Below are 14,925 nucleotides of genomic sequence, written 5' to 3' on the forward strand. Positions count from 1 at the left end.
TATCAGGTATACCACAAGCCATAGGTTTAGATAAACTCAAACCTATAATACTAGGAACAGGAAGTTTTGTTAAGTCCATTGAATAGACTTATTAACTAAAATTTCCTTTTATGTCCTTGTAATAGAAAACTTTAGGTTATTCCATGTGAATGGATTAAACCATAGTTCTATTGGCTTTTCTTCTTAGTTTCTTATCTTGACAATCCATTACTTGTTTAAACTCACAATGGATTTTAATCACTAGTGTCTTCCAAGTCATAAGAAGGTGAGTTCTTAGAAACTCTCCCACTACGACAAGGTACCGTGAATTATGTCGAAGAAAACTAAATGGTATTAACCTCTTTGGTTGTGACAAGACAACAGAGGCAGTGGGATCATCATATGTTATGATAGAACACTTTTGGAATCAAGAATTAAATATCTCCTTTATTTGCTACTTGTTTTTCAGACTTAGTCATTTTCTTAGAAAAGTAGTATTTGTTTGAACAAACACTTTCTTATCTATTGACATTGGGATGGTCCACCCCTAATCACTTAGAATAGCTAACAAACCATGGTTAACAGTTCTAGCTTTTCTTAAGATTTTGATTAGGTCATCCATGAATCTAGTAATGATTTAAATTAAGTACCCAACCATTACATCATTCTGAAATTGTATTACCATAGAAGGATTTAGGCAACGACTAGTAACTAATCATCAATATGCAACTCAAAATTTCTGGGGAGGTAAGTTTGGATATAATTCAAAAATCAATTTAATGATCTTTGAACTGCATATCTACTAACTATTTCTCCACCCCATCAGTTCGCAAGATCTTTAACCACTTACCTTAATGGTTTTAACCATTGCTAGAAATTAATGAAATTTTTTCAAACATTTCAAATTTCTTTGCTAAAAGGTATAATCTAGAGTTATCGTTTTAAGAATACAACGAAAAACTCATATCCACCCCTGAATGTACATCCATCTGCGAATGAGATGAACTACTTTCAGTGGATATAGGCATATTAACTCTTTGCAGAGATTGATCTTGTCAAATCCACTTGAACAAGATACAAATGCCATAGATTAAGAAAAATGTGGTAGTGTCTATGATGACACAGGTTTAGTTACATCAAAGAGTTCTTAGAATACTGCAAGTGGATCCTGGTCACAGAATACCTAACTCATATTCCATACAGTTTGAATCCATTAATAAAAGATGGATATTAAACACTTGAGAAAGTGTAACTGTATTGTATTCTGGAATTAGAAATATAAGAAAATTTCTGTTTGGATTCTAAAATTAAAGTCAAAGACTTAAATTCAACCAAATATAATGAGTAATTCTTTCTTGGACCAGCACTACTAATATAACTCTAAGTCTGATTTGCCCATACAAGTAGGAGATTTCTAAGATTGAGGATTTATATCAATTGGGAATAGAATTTCGGGATTATAATCATAAGCGTCATTTAATTTCTTAAGAGAAAATATAATGACATGAAATGATTTATAGACCATTCATCCAATGATATATTATGGAGCTAATTCGAAATGAATAAGCGTAGAGGAATTAGGATAATTTCGATTATAAATAAGAATCCAACGATGCTTCGATTAGCGAAAGTCAAAGTAATCTTATTTATGTAATCTTCTTGTTTCATATTGTAAAAATACTAGTCTAAGGTGTCATCAATTGATGAACAGCTAGATGTCGCATATACAATATTTATCTTTCGAGATCTAACACTATATGTATGTCTAATGGTGAAAATCCACTAGGGATTTATCTCATTAGATAAACAAACATGTTGGACCAACAATGAAGATTCGAAATTAAACTACAACTTAATAACAGAAAATAACATGGTTCAATATAAATTCATACACAATTCAGAAATTATAAGCATATAGCAAGTAGGAATGACAAGTGAAAATACTAAAACATACAATCCTAAATAATTTCCAAGGTTTTTCAACAAACTGATACAGTGTCCCGTTTAGGCGAGAGTCAAAGCATCATCCATTGAATAGAGTTGTCAGCTCATCTAAAATGATAACCATTCTAGCAACCTTTTATTCGATCAAGATTGGAATTCAGCGTTGTCCCGTTTAGGCGAGAGTCAAGGCAATTCTATCTTATGAGCTTCCACCATTGTTTCATAATTTGCAAGTCAAGTATGGTCGCCACCATTAGGGTGATCCATACCATACAAAACACTTACAAACTACTTATCATGCGAGGTTAAACGGTGCGAAATTGCTAATGAACGTTCCTCCATTAGGGAGGATTACTCACTAAAACAAACGCGGTGTAAAACCCACAATGGAGATCGAATGTCTTAATAATAATCAAGCTCATTATTTAAAGTGAGTGGTATTTTCTTTTATTCTCTTTATTTATTCTATTTATTTTAAATATATATTTATTTAATTAAAATTTCCAATTTAGAATGAAAAATTCTAAATATAAATTTTAATTTAATATTTATAAATTTTACTTAGATGGATATGAAAATAACATGAATTATTTCCATCTTAGTAATAATTTCCAATAAATATTTAGAAAAATTTTTTTAAGTTGTTACAAAATTAATTTAAATTAATTTACAACTCAAATTTAATTTTCTATAAATATATATATTGCATTTCGAAAAATTAAAGTATATAAGAATACAATTTTCGAAAGAATGCATATTAAAATAAAGAATAAATCTTGGAAAAATTATTCTAATTTAATGTTGGCCCAAAATTAATTAATAAAATTAATTTACAACAAAAAATATAATTTTCCTATTTAATTAAATATATAAGAAAAATTACAAATATTTAAGTATGGTGATGAAGATCAACTTAAATATTAATTTTCTATTTAATTAAATACACTAGAAAAAATACTTCAAGCAAAAATATCATCTATCTAGATTTTCCTTTGACTAATTAATTCAATTTCTAATAATATACTTTAATTCAATTTATTTTAAATTAATCAATAAATGAAAAAATCATTGATTTAAGTTGATTAAAATAATTAATTTACAACTTAATCTATTTTTCAAGATAAAATTCGAAATTCTAGCATTTAAGAAATGCAATTTCGAAAATTGATTAATAAAATAAAGAAAAAATATATTTTGAAAATTATTTAAATTTAGTTGAAAAATTAAATTTCAACTAAAAATAATTTTCTATTTAATTAAATGTCATGAAAAAGAAATATTTAAGTATGATGATAAAAATCAACTTAGATATTTAATTTTCAAATTAATTAAATGTATTAAATTCAAGAAATAAATAATTAAGTGTAGAGAATGCTTAATTATTAATTTCTAGTTTAATACTAGGAAAAATATACTTAAAATAAATTGTACCAAAATTAATTAAATAATTAATTTCACAATTTATAATATTTTCCTATTTAATATTAGAAATAATAAGTAGTCTAGAAATAACTATCTAGAAAATATCTTATTTGACTAAGTATCTTTTCCACAAAATTTGAAAAAATATCTAATTTAAGTTGTATTAGAAAAAATCTAGAACTTAAATATTTTTCAAATTTAAATTTAATTAAATATCAAAAATTAAGTTGTAACCACTTAATTTGAAAATATTCCATTTTAAGTTAATATTCGAAAAGATATTAACTTAAAAAATATCTAAAGAATCTTAATAACCAATGCCTAAAATTCCTCAACTTAATTTTGAAATTTGAAATTCAAAAGATATTCAGATTTAAGTTGGTTAGTTGTAGATAACTAAATATCAACTTAAACAAGAATATTTAATGAAAAATTTAAATTAAGTTCCAGAAAGAATCTAGATGGTTATAATTCTATATTTAATTAAATACAAGAAAATACATATAGTTTAGCTTAGAATAAAAAATTCTTTAAACTATAATTTTCTTAAATTAATTTCAAAATAAATGAAATTAATTATGTTGCTAATCAATTTTAATTAGGTTAAACTAGTGTAATTAACCTAGTACAGTCATTCAAATCAGGCAAATGGGCCTTCACAATTGGGGTGGTTTGTGTGAGGGGGTGCTGGGTTCAGTATGTCGTACCCACTTCTATGGCTCCCAACTCTCACACAAGGCCCAAAAGAGAGGAATTTAACCTTAATAAGAACAACTGTTATTAATTGAATAGGCCCAAAAACTAAATGGGCCTAAATAAATTCTATCAAAAACTATGATAATTTATTTTAGCAACATTAACCTGTATGCATCTATAATAAAATTAAACACATAGGCTCACACAGGCACACTTTGGATGGGTCCTATCATGTTGCTAGGTCATACACAGATGAAAGAAGATTGTAAATATACCTGTTACAAATTATTATCTTGACCAAGGGAGCATCATTAGATCTGACAAAAGGTAACCATGGCTATTTGCAATCAAGTAATAATAGGTTTTGAAAACTTACAAACAAGCTAAAACCACATACTCCTGCAACAAGGTTAGCTGGATAGTTGGATGTAGGATTTATTTAATTTTAAATTAAATAATTAATTTCGAAATATTATTAAAATGGATTTTCGAAAAAAAATTTTAAAAAAAATTTCGAAAATTAATTATATATTTAAATTTAAAATTAAACCTACAATTTTGAAAAATTAGGTTTGAACCAACCTAAATATCATTTCAAAAATTTGCTAACTACTTTTAAATTTTAAATATTATTTTATAAATAAAAATTAAATAAAAAATTAGAAAAGATAAATAAATATCTTTTTCAAATTTTAAGTGTAATTTAAATAAATAAAATAACAAAATTTAAAAAATTAGCAAAATATCTTATATCTATTTAAAATTACATGATTATAAATATCTTATTTTAAATTTAAATAAGGTCAAAATATCTAAAAAGATTTAAAAAAAAATCTTAAAAGATAAGATATTTTTTAAAATATCTTAAAAGATAAGATTATCTTATTAAATATCTTAAAAGATATTATAAATATCTTAAAAGATAAGATATTATAAATATCTTAAAAGATATTATAAATATCTTAAAAAAATCTGACCTTAAATTTAAAAAAAAATATAATCAAATTTAAAAATAAGATAGATTTTTAAGCAAAAAGATAAATACTAATTCTATTCAAATTCAAATTACACTAATATCTTGAATTAAATTAAAAAAAAATTAAATTAATTCAAAATGATAATTAGAATTGAATTAGGAATAGTAATAGTATATATACAAAACCATACAAAAAATTGGAAGCTAATTCCATGAAAAAGTATGAAAAATTGAAGAAAAAAGGAAAAATTCGAAACTGTACGGACAGTTCTGCGATCGCAGGAAACTATCAGCACAACCTCGATTTTGTCAAATCTTCAAAAAATCATAACTAATTCAAATAAAATCCAAATTGAGTTCTGTAAAAGGCTAACTTGCTTAATTTTTTCCATACTATCCAATAAAAATAATTCCAGAAACGAAATCACAATTATTTTTCACGAAAATTTCACAAACATCAATCAATCATCAAATAACACTCAATACAACATGATACCATCCAAAGAACATACAAACAATCGTTTTAAAGTCCAAATTACATGTAAGTAAATCAATTACCATGGCTCTGAGGCCAGTTGTTGGAAATTATTTTACCAGGATCTTAGATCTACTCACAAGTATGTTTATTAACATCCTAAATAAGAACTTTCTAAAACGATAAATTAAACACATATAAAGTTTAAGAAACCTTACATTGGGTGCAGCGGAATAATATGACTCCTTCCGTTCAGATATCTAGCCCTTGATTCCTTTCTGTAGCAGAGCATTATCAATATCTGAACCTGGATCTCTTTCTCTGAATCTTTGATGCTGAAACTCCTTTGCTGATGATCTTTCTTCACGATCTTCCTCACTATGATTGAGGTATCACTTGATGTGTGTGGGCACTACTCATACACTAAGAAATTTTGAAATTTCAATGGAAGAAGAAAGAAGAAGTGGCAGCTAAAGATAGGGAGAGAGAAGGCTTAGTTTTTTCTCTGAAGGAAAAATAGAAAATTTAAGTGTAATTTTCCTGAAGCCTTCACTATCTATTTATAGCATTCCACTAGGGTTAGGTTTGAATTATTTGGCATTAAAATAATGAAAATATCAGTTTAAATTTCCTACAAAAGTGGCTGGCCCTATACTAGTGGATTTGGGCCTCACTTTTTGCAATTTTGCAGTTTTACCTTTTCTGCATCTGATTTTCTCAAAAACGGCAATTTTCTAATTCAACCATTTAAATGCCAATTCTAACTATTTAATAACTATAAATAATTATTAAATAATATTGTCATTTATCATATTTATTAATTGAACCATACAAAGTATCATAATTAACAAATATGCCCCTAAAACTCTTTCTTTACAATTTCGCCCTTACTTAGTGAAAAATTCACAAATAGACATAGTCTAATTTGAGAATTATAATTGATTAATCAAAACCAATTACATGAGTCTTACAAGCAATATTATCTCAACTAGTGGGGGGACCATGGGTCTATAGAACCGAGCTTCCAATAAGTAGATCAAGAATTTAGCACTAAAATTCACTAACTTATTAATTCTTCGTTGAATCCACGCATAGAACTTAGAATTGCACTCTCAGTATATAGAATGCTCTATATGTTCCACCATATAGACACATCATTAGTTATCCATTGTTATAATCCTAATGTGATCAAAGATCCTCTATATGAATGATCTACACTGTAAAGGGATTAAATTACCGTTACACCCTACAATGTATTTATTCCTTAAAACACTTGACCCCGTATAAATGATATTTCAGCTAATGTGAAATGAGTACTCCACCATTTATGTTCGTTTGGTCAAGCTCGAAGGAGATCATCCTTTGCTTACTATTCGCCAGATAGAAGCTATAGATTCCATGTTTATGATAGCGCTCCCACTCAATTGCACTACCGTGTTCCCAAAAAGTACGTATCACCCTGACCAAAAGGTAGGCTTAACTAACAATTCAAGGAACACGAATAGCCTTTCAAGATTGAGCCTAATCATAACAGGATTAAGATCATTTGATCTAGGATCAACTAGGCGATATTGACTTGAATAGATTTTACGGTAAGTTTAATTAAATCTAAGTCAAAGTTCAATATCGGTCCCTTCCGATGCATACTCCATGCATCCAACCTGAGCTTTACTTTAACCAATGCTCTGGAAAGAACATAGCACTTCTCCAAATGCAAGTAAACTCTTGTTGTAGATTATCATATCAGTAAAACCCTGTGTCTGATAAATCTAGGAAACTTTATTCACATAGTCATGTTTACTTTCCAATGTGTTGACGGCACAATAAACAGGATCAAGTATGTGAAAAGGGTTTCAGATGAATTTATACATTATGTACATATAATCATGAAATAAATCATGTGAACCATGCAACATTAAATGTTATTTCTGATCTATATTAATAAGTAAATCTGATTATATTGAAATGAGTTTTATTTAGGGCATAAAACCCAACACAAATACAGTACCAAGCTAAAGAAGGAATACCACCGATCAAAATATGCAACGATCGAAGCCTCTACTTTTACTTGGAATTGAAAATGAAGGAAACAGATTTCACGACATATCCACTATGTGTCAACCAGCAAAACAACAACACAACACCTGCTGCAACACCAAATTCGATATCCACAACAACACCGTATGAATATAATGTGGCAATGATCGAAAACAACACAACAACGCTTGAAAACAACATAACAACAACAGAATCATACACAACGGGACAACAAACAGAAGAAGGGGAACACTCAGAAACAATAGAAGATGAGGACGACAAATTCGACATAATTGACTATGCAAATCTGGTTGCTGAAGAAATGGTAGAAAAACTTGAAAACACTAGTAAAAAACTGGATCTAGAAATCGACATCAACAATGCAAAGTTAATAACAGACAAGCAACACCCCGAAGTGGAAAAAGGACAGGCATACAAAGACAAAGAAACTCTAAAGAATGTCCTCAGTTACTACGCAATCAAAAACAACTTTCAGTACAAAGTGTGGAAGTCCTGCTCTCAAGAGTACAGTCTGAAATGTGTTTACGAAAGCTGCAATTAATCACTACGAGCATCGAGAAATGGCCCAACAAACACATTCATAATCAGGAGGTTTGTTTTTAATAGTTTTTTAATGTTGTTTTTGTTGTCAGCCTGAACAAATGCCCTTTTTCCACACTTTGTACTGAAATACACATGTTTGATCTCTGCAACAGGTTTGTTTTAATAGTTTTTTAATGTTGTTTTTGTTGTTTTTTGTTTTAATAGGTTCTCAAATATGCACACATGCCCCATAAATATTAGGCAGGAAGACCAAAGGCAAGCAACATCGAAACTGATAGGGGAATGCATAAAATCGAAGTTCTTGAACATAAAGACAAAGGCAACACCGATGGACATAAAAGGGGAGTTGAAATACAGATATGGCATCAAAATGAACTATATGAAAGCTTGGAGAAGTAAGGAACATGCAGTAAACGACTTGAGAGGTAATGCTAGTGACTCGTACAGCCTAATACCGAGTTTCTTACACATGGTGGAAAAAACAAACCCTGGATCATTTGTCGATCTGAAAACGACAGAAGACAACAGCTTGCTCTTTGTTTTCATGGCGTTGGATGCATCCATAAAAGGGTGGGGAGCATGCAGACCGATAGTTGTTGTGGACGGAATGTTCCTCAAAGCAGCTTATGGGGGAACTTTGTTGTGCGCATGCACACAAGATGCAGCAGGTCATATTTTTCCACTAGCGTTTTGTGTTGCAGATTCTGAGAATGACAAATCTTGGAAATGGTTCTTCAAAAAATTTAAAGAAGCGTATGGGGTACGGGAACACCAATGCCTAATTTCAGACAGGAATGAAAGCCTCATCAAAGCAGCAAGAGAAATCTATCCAGAAATTACACACAGTTACTGCGGTTACCACATTTTGAGCAACCTTAAAACAAGCTTCAAACAACATGCTGCCAAATACAATCTGCCATTCTTTGGAGCAGTCAAAGCCTACACAGAAAAGCAATTCGAGTTCCACATGGCTGAATTGGATGGATTGGACAAACGCATAAGACCTTACCTAAAAAAAGTCGGTTATGAAAAGTGGTCAAGAATTCATAGCCAAAACAAGAGGTATTCTACAATGACCTCAAACATATCAGAATCACTGAACGCTGCAAATTTGGCAGCAAGGGAGCTACCAATTACAACGCTGCTAGAATGCTTGAGAGCATTGGTGCAACAATGGACGCATACTAATAGGACAAAAGCACACAACACCTTCACTAAGCTATCACCAACTGGAGAAGACATACTGTTGAAAAATTACACATACTCATTGAATCTGGAGGTAAAATATTAATTATGTTTTTTTTTTTTTGTAAAAAAAAAAAAAACAAATAGTAAGTAAAAAGTGTTGTTGTAGTGTTGTTTTAATAGTTTTGTATTGTTGTTGTAAGAATTTCAGCTATGTTTGTTTTTTTTGTAATAAAATTTAAAACAGGTTAAAGCAACAACAGATTACTTGTTTGAGGTAACAAGAATGAAAGAATCGTGGGAAGTAGACCTAGAAAAAAGAACATGCACGTGCAACAGGTTCCAAATAGATGAAATGCCATGCGGGCACGCTGTGGCCGTGATGAGGCAGATGAACATGGACCCGTACACCTACTGTTCAGATTACTACACAAAAAAAAATTGGCTGGCAACTTATTCAGGGACAGTTTACCCAATAGGACACCAAAGTGAGTGGGAGGTACCGGAAGAAGTGAAGAATATTATAGTCTTGCCTCCACATGAAAGAGTAAAATCAGGAAGACCAAAAACATTAAGAAGGAAGGCTGGATGGGAAAAGGATCAACACAACAAGTGCAGCAAATGTGGTGAACTGGGGCATAACAAAAGAACATGCAGCAGAAGACGTAGAAGGGAATAAAAACAACAACAGAACAACAGTGGAAAAACAAAAGAAAACTACACATACGTTTTGAGAATGAGATATTGAGGAATTTAAATTTCTGAAATACAAAGGGAATACAGTTTTTATTTGAAAAACATTGATTACATTGGGATTTGATGATACTTTAGATTGGATATGAAAAGATGTTGGATACTAAATTGAATATATATATGAAGTTTATTATTGAAACAGTTTGTGTTTTTAATACTGAAATGAATATTTGTATTCAAAAAAACAGAGAAACTATAAGAAAAAAAAACATAAAAAGAAGGGATGTGAAATGACAAAACTAACAACTTTAACATACCAACTTGTTTGTACATAAGAAGAATAAGAAAAAACATACAAAAATAAAGATTACATATTGTCCACACAAAATGTAAGGAAACATAACAGAACACCAATGTTTGTTTACGAAAACAACATAAAAAAACATAAAAACAACATTAAAAAACTATAAGAACAATGACAGTCTGATTGAAAAAACAAATCACTTCTTGGGAAGGCTGGGAGGGGCCTCAGATTCACTTTCAATGTTCTCAGTTTGCTTCTTCATGCCATATTGATAAAATAACACAGCCAAACGATCGGGGTGAATTTCCACATCAAAACCAGAGGATGGGATGGGTTTGCCATCAATGAAATACTCAGCAAATGATGCTACAAAAACACCACAATCACTGGAAAAAAAAAACAACAAGAAAACACAAAAACAGACACTATGAGAACACTAATAAAAATCAAAGTCACATAACAAAAAAATAAAAATACAAACAAGCAGTGAAAAACATTGAACACTATACATAAAACTTACGCTGTGACCTGCTCGGGTAAACCATCAACAGCAACAATAGGGAACGGTTCCATAGTGCTAAACTTAGCTTCGTTGCGAAGGCCTTTGAAGTCTAACATAGAGAAGTAATATGGTAAAATAACAGAAAAAGGCTTGCAAGCCTCTTTGGCAGCTGTCATATACCTTCCAGAACGCAATGAATTGTACAGATATATCCGCCGCTCAGCTATGTTTAGACGACCACAAATCCAATGATCCTGTAATTTTACATTGATAGGCATAACAACATGATCAACCAAATGCCAAGGAGTGGCACATAATATCTTACCACCTTGAATGTACTGGGCCACATTGTGAGAAAGAGACAACACCGATATATCGTTGTTTTTCTCAACAAACTTCTCATACAAACTTGTTATGCTAGAACAAAAGAGGCAATCAGTTGTGCTGACTTTGATTTTCGGCTCGGCTGAGTACATTATTTTCTTACGAAGATAATAGAAAATAATGTCAATGTGCTGTACAAAAAAAATTAGTAAAAAAACATTCAAACTTATAAAAAAAACTAACAGAACAACACTTAAAAACATAAAAAAAAAACTTAAAAAAAAATAACAAAAATATATAAATAATAATAATAATAATAATAAAAAAAAAACTTACAGAATTGGTAAGGAAACAATTAGGGTAGGCAAGGTTGTGAAACCACATCTTGTTGCTAATGTCCTCAACACCAAAACGAAAAGGCGAAAATATTGTGTCCTTACCCTTACAATACACATTAGTTGTTGTGCTAAAAAAAACAAATAAAAAAATATCAAAACACAAATAAAAAATTAAAAACTAAATGGAAAACGATAAGAGATATATAACTGAAAACACCTACAAAAATACTTACTTAGATTTATGCTTTCTAAGACCTGTATCAACCCACGTGACAAACTCAGCTTCCAATTGCGGATCGACATGTTCACCAATCTTGTTGTCCAACAGACACAAACCACGCACATATTTAACGACCTTATACACAGAATCATCAGGAGAAACTGAGGATGAACCTGATTTAGATGCACCAGAAGCAAGCTCAATGAATGGAGATTTCAAAACAGCTCCTTTCTTCCGATCCCTCTTTTGAGGACGTAAAATAGGAGTCTCTTGAAAAACAACCATTTCAAGATCAGTCTTCTCAGAAGTCTCAACAGAAGCAGGGACATGAGTTGAGGAACCAATCTAAAAAAGAAAAAGGAAAAAAAGAAGACTTTTTTTTTTATTTCAAAAAGTACAATCAAAACACTATAAAAACAACAATAGAATACCATATAAACACAAATTACAAAGGAACAAAAAGAGAAATACAAACCAAATTCTCCACAGCTTTAACAGCAGATGCAATTGTTGCATCAACATCAATGTTCTCCTCCCCACCTTGAGACTGTTCAGGCTGACAACAAAAAAAACATTAAAAAACTAATAAAACAAACACAAAACACAGAAATCCACACAAAGAGCACAAAAAAAATGATGTCCAAACAAGAAATACACCTGTTTGATCTCTGCAAGAGGTTCCACAGGGTCAGAATTCTTGGCATCATCCACCTTGTCGGTATCATCATCCCTCAAAACAACCTCGGGGACAACAACATCCTCATCGTTACGAACATCCCCCGTGTGAGCCTCATCCTGACCAGCACCAACACCATCTCCACCAAGATCATCATCATCATCATCAGTTTCATCGTCATGATGATCATCTCCTTTGTCATCGTCGATTTTATCATCCTCGTCTTCCTCCGAAGTGGAATCTTCATCATCCTCATTTTCTGAAGTACGAAGAGCATCTTCAGACTGAGATCCATTGTGAGTAAGACCACCTTGGGATGACTGAGAACAAAAAAAACTTAAAAAATTAATTTACTGTATAAAACAACATAAAAACACTACTAAAAAAATAACATAAAAAGTAATGACAATTAAAAAAACACCTCAATAAGAATGTCCAGCTTCTTGTTCATCTCAGCAACAGATTTCATAAGTATCCCTTGCTGGCTGACAACAACAGATAGACACTTTTTAAATTCCTCAAACTCAACTCGGGAGACATTCTCATGAGCAGATGATGAAGAAGCACCCATCAAGCCAGGTTGACCAGCAGGCTTGGAACCACCTTTAATTTTGAATTTGACAGCATCGGGAGTAGTCTCACCAGAGAAAAAATCAGTAAGGCTCAACCTCAATCTCTCAACAGAAGTTGGAGTGATGTTTCTTAATTTTAACTGAAAAAAAAAACAATATGCACATGAAACTGAAATTATAAAATAACAACAACAATCAAAACATAAAGTATAAATAATGTACACAAAAACAACATTAAAACAACAGTGGAAATAGTGTAAAAAACAACAGAATTACCTCTTTCAAAGACTGATCGAAAATGAGGGTGTTCATGACATCCATTTTCACCTGACCCTCCTTGTCCTTGGGTAATTTAGGCCAATTCAAAATCCTTGGAATGCCTACATTTGAGTACAACGACACTTTCCCAATAACGTACGGGCAACACTCGAAAAACCAGAATTGAATAGCCAAAGGAAAACCCAATAACCTGTAATACCCACCATCCTCGTCACTACGAACTACTCTCTTATAACCAGAATCTATCTTACCCTTCAAAGAATGCATAGTGATATCAAAACAATGCTTGCCCCAACCAAATTCATTATATCGACCACTATCGACAACATCTATTTTCTCAGACGAAACAACTTTACCCGGGGGACCACCCAACAAATAACACTGCACAAAATACAAGACAGCCAACTTGACTGCAAGATCGTCGTTATCTTTAAGATTGTCAGCAATAAAAGCAGTCTGAATAGCACCCTTGGTAATTTTTTTGTACCCCTTAAAACAATGTTTGACCAATTCATTATCATCTTGCTTAAACTGATAAAAATCAGAATCAACATGACAATCTAACCCCGTGACCAATGCAAACTCTTCGATACTAAACCTAAGATATTTCCCTTGGACACAAACCCAAAACTCCAACCCATTAGGCTGCTGAACCTCCCTCAACAGCAAACAATGAAGCAATTGGTAATGAATTATGTACTCCGGAATCCGAAGAAAATAACCAAACACAGATTTTGAAAAAATTTCCAATTGGCTTTCAGTTAGAATTCTCTTAATGTCTCCAAGTACAGAGTAATACCCAGATGTTACTACTCTAGAATGATAGAATTGAGATCGGGTGTACTTGCATTCCCAATCCTAAAAAACAGAACAATAAAAAACACTGATAAAACACCATAAAACACTACGAAATAACAACAAAAAAAAAAACAATAAAAAAAACATAGAACAGAATGCATAACATGACAAACCTCAACAATCCTATTAACAGGAATTTCCTCAGCCACACCTGATGATGGCAACACCTTTACAGGGGATTTACCCTTGCCCTACAATAAAACGAAACAACACCAACAAAACAACAAATAAAAAATTAACAAAAACACATAAATAAATCAAACAAGATATATAAAACAATTACAAATATAGAGACAAAAACAAACATATACCCAGTTATATGAACTTCAAAAATCGAATTTAACAAAAAAAACAAAAAACCTCAAAAACAACAAAAGATAAATAGTAAAATACCTTAACAGATACAGGCGACTTAAGAAATTCAGATTCCAACTCAAAATCTGAGTCTGAGTTTTCAACAACAGTTCGAGGTCTTTTTCCTCGAGTGTTCTTCGAAGGTCCACCAAGAGTTTTTCTTTTAACAGAAGGGGAAGTGGGGCTAGGAGGGTTCTCTTTAAGATTTTTTTTACCCATTTTTGATTTGGGTCTGGTTTTCTGCGATTGTTTTGTGGGTTTTGTAGCTTTAGCCGGAGATGGAGATGAACGAGTAACGGCCATTATCAGGAATTATAAAGGTATTTATAGACAAAAATAATAAAAATGGGGGGGGGGGGAATGAGAGGGAAGTTTAAGAAAGTGGGATGGGATTTGAAATTTTTTCAAATGCTAAAACCACCCACTACTCGAACCGTAAAAGAAAACTGAAAATGGGGAAGAAGATGAACTGTTGAGGGGAGAGAGAGTTATAATTAGAAATTTTGTATTCGAAAAAAATAAAAAAA

General features: G+C 31.4%; 3 protein-coding genes across 6 annotated transcripts; 1 reads left to right on the forward strand and 2 right to left on the reverse strand.

Annotated features, from left to right (window-relative positions):
- The first annotated feature begins 8,416 nt into the window (after positions 1 to 8,416).
- Positions 8,417 to 9,957, forward strand: LOC133035664 (uncharacterized). The gene is made up of 2 exons (XM_061111744.1): positions 8,417 to 9,372; positions 9,526 to 9,957. The coding sequence occupies exons 1-2, from the start codon at positions 8,422 to 8,424 to the stop codon at positions 9,955 to 9,957; spliced, it is 1,383 nt and encodes a 460-aa protein (XP_060967727.1). The 5' UTR covers positions 8,417 to 8,421.
- Positions 9,565 to 13,038, reverse strand: LOC115710944 (uncharacterized). 4 transcript variants are annotated; one of them, XM_061111748.1, is made up of 4 exons: positions 11,438 to 13,037; positions 11,103 to 11,292; positions 10,796 to 11,031; positions 9,565 to 10,661 (listed from the first exon to the last, which is right to left on the reverse strand). In XM_061111748.1, the coding sequence occupies exons 2-4, from the start codon at positions 11,178 to 11,180 to the stop codon at positions 10,472 to 10,474; spliced, it is 504 nt and encodes a 167-aa protein (XP_060967731.1). In that variant the 5' UTR covers positions 11,181 to 11,292; positions 11,438 to 13,037; the 3' UTR covers positions 9,565 to 10,471. The 4 variants fall into 4 exon arrangements, with proteins under 4 accessions (XP_060967731.1, XP_060967732.1, XP_060967730.1 ...); XM_061111749.1 differs by having other exon boundaries at positions 11,106 to 11,292; positions 11,438 to 13,035; XM_061111747.1 differs by having other exon boundaries at positions 10,796 to 11,292; positions 11,438 to 13,038.
- A 13-nt stretch (positions 13,039 to 13,051) lies between these two features.
- LOC133035665 (uncharacterized) lies at positions 13,052 to 14,722 on the reverse strand. The gene is made up of 3 exons (XM_061111745.1): positions 14,438 to 14,722; positions 14,158 to 14,235; positions 13,052 to 14,044 (listed from the first exon to the last, which is right to left on the reverse strand). Exons 1-3 carry the CDS (start codon positions 14,699 to 14,701, stop codon positions 13,142 to 13,144), a joined length of 1,245 nt encoding a protein of 414 aa, XP_060967728.1. The 5' UTR covers positions 14,702 to 14,722; the 3' UTR covers positions 13,052 to 13,141.
- Positions 14,723 to 14,925: the final 203 nt, after the last annotated feature.

The sequence above is a fragment of the Cannabis sativa genome, chromosome 3, assembly GCF_029168945.1.
Source record: "Cannabis sativa cultivar Pink pepper isolate KNU-18-1 chromosome 3, ASM2916894v1, whole genome shotgun sequence".
Classification (NCBI taxonomy): Eukaryota; Viridiplantae; Streptophyta; class Magnoliopsida; order Rosales; family Cannabaceae; genus Cannabis; species Cannabis sativa.

Bases quoted from the DNA above. Each gene is read 5' to 3' on its own strand.
- LOC133035664 (XM_061111744.1), top strand. From the start codon at position 8,422: ATGGACATAAAAGGGGAGTTGAAATACAGATATGGCATCAAAATGAAC. The intron at 9,373-9,525 runs GTAAAATATTAA...AATTTAAAACAG, and splicing joins CATACTCATTGAATCTGGAG to GTTAAAGCAACAACAGATTA.
- LOC115710944 (XM_061111746.1), bottom strand. From the start codon at position 11,364: ATGTTTTTAAGTGTTGTTCTGTTAGTTTTTTTTATAAGTTTGAATGTT. The intron at 10,662-10,795 runs GTAAGTTTTATG...TTTTTTTTCCAG, and splicing joins TTACCCGAGCAGGTCACAGC to TGATTGTGGTGTTTTTGTAG.
- LOC133035665 (XM_061111745.1), bottom strand. From the start codon at position 14,701: ATGGCCGTTACTCGTTCATCTCCATCTCCGGCTAAAGCTACAAAACCC. The intron at 14,236-14,437 runs GTATTTTACTAT...GTTTTATTGTAG, and splicing joins AGTCGCCTGTATCTGTTAAG to GGCAAGGGTAAATCCCCTGT. The intron at 14,045-14,157 runs GTTTGTCATGTT...TCTGTTTTTTAG, and splicing joins CTGTTAATAGGATTGTTGAG to GATTGGGAATGCAAGTACAC.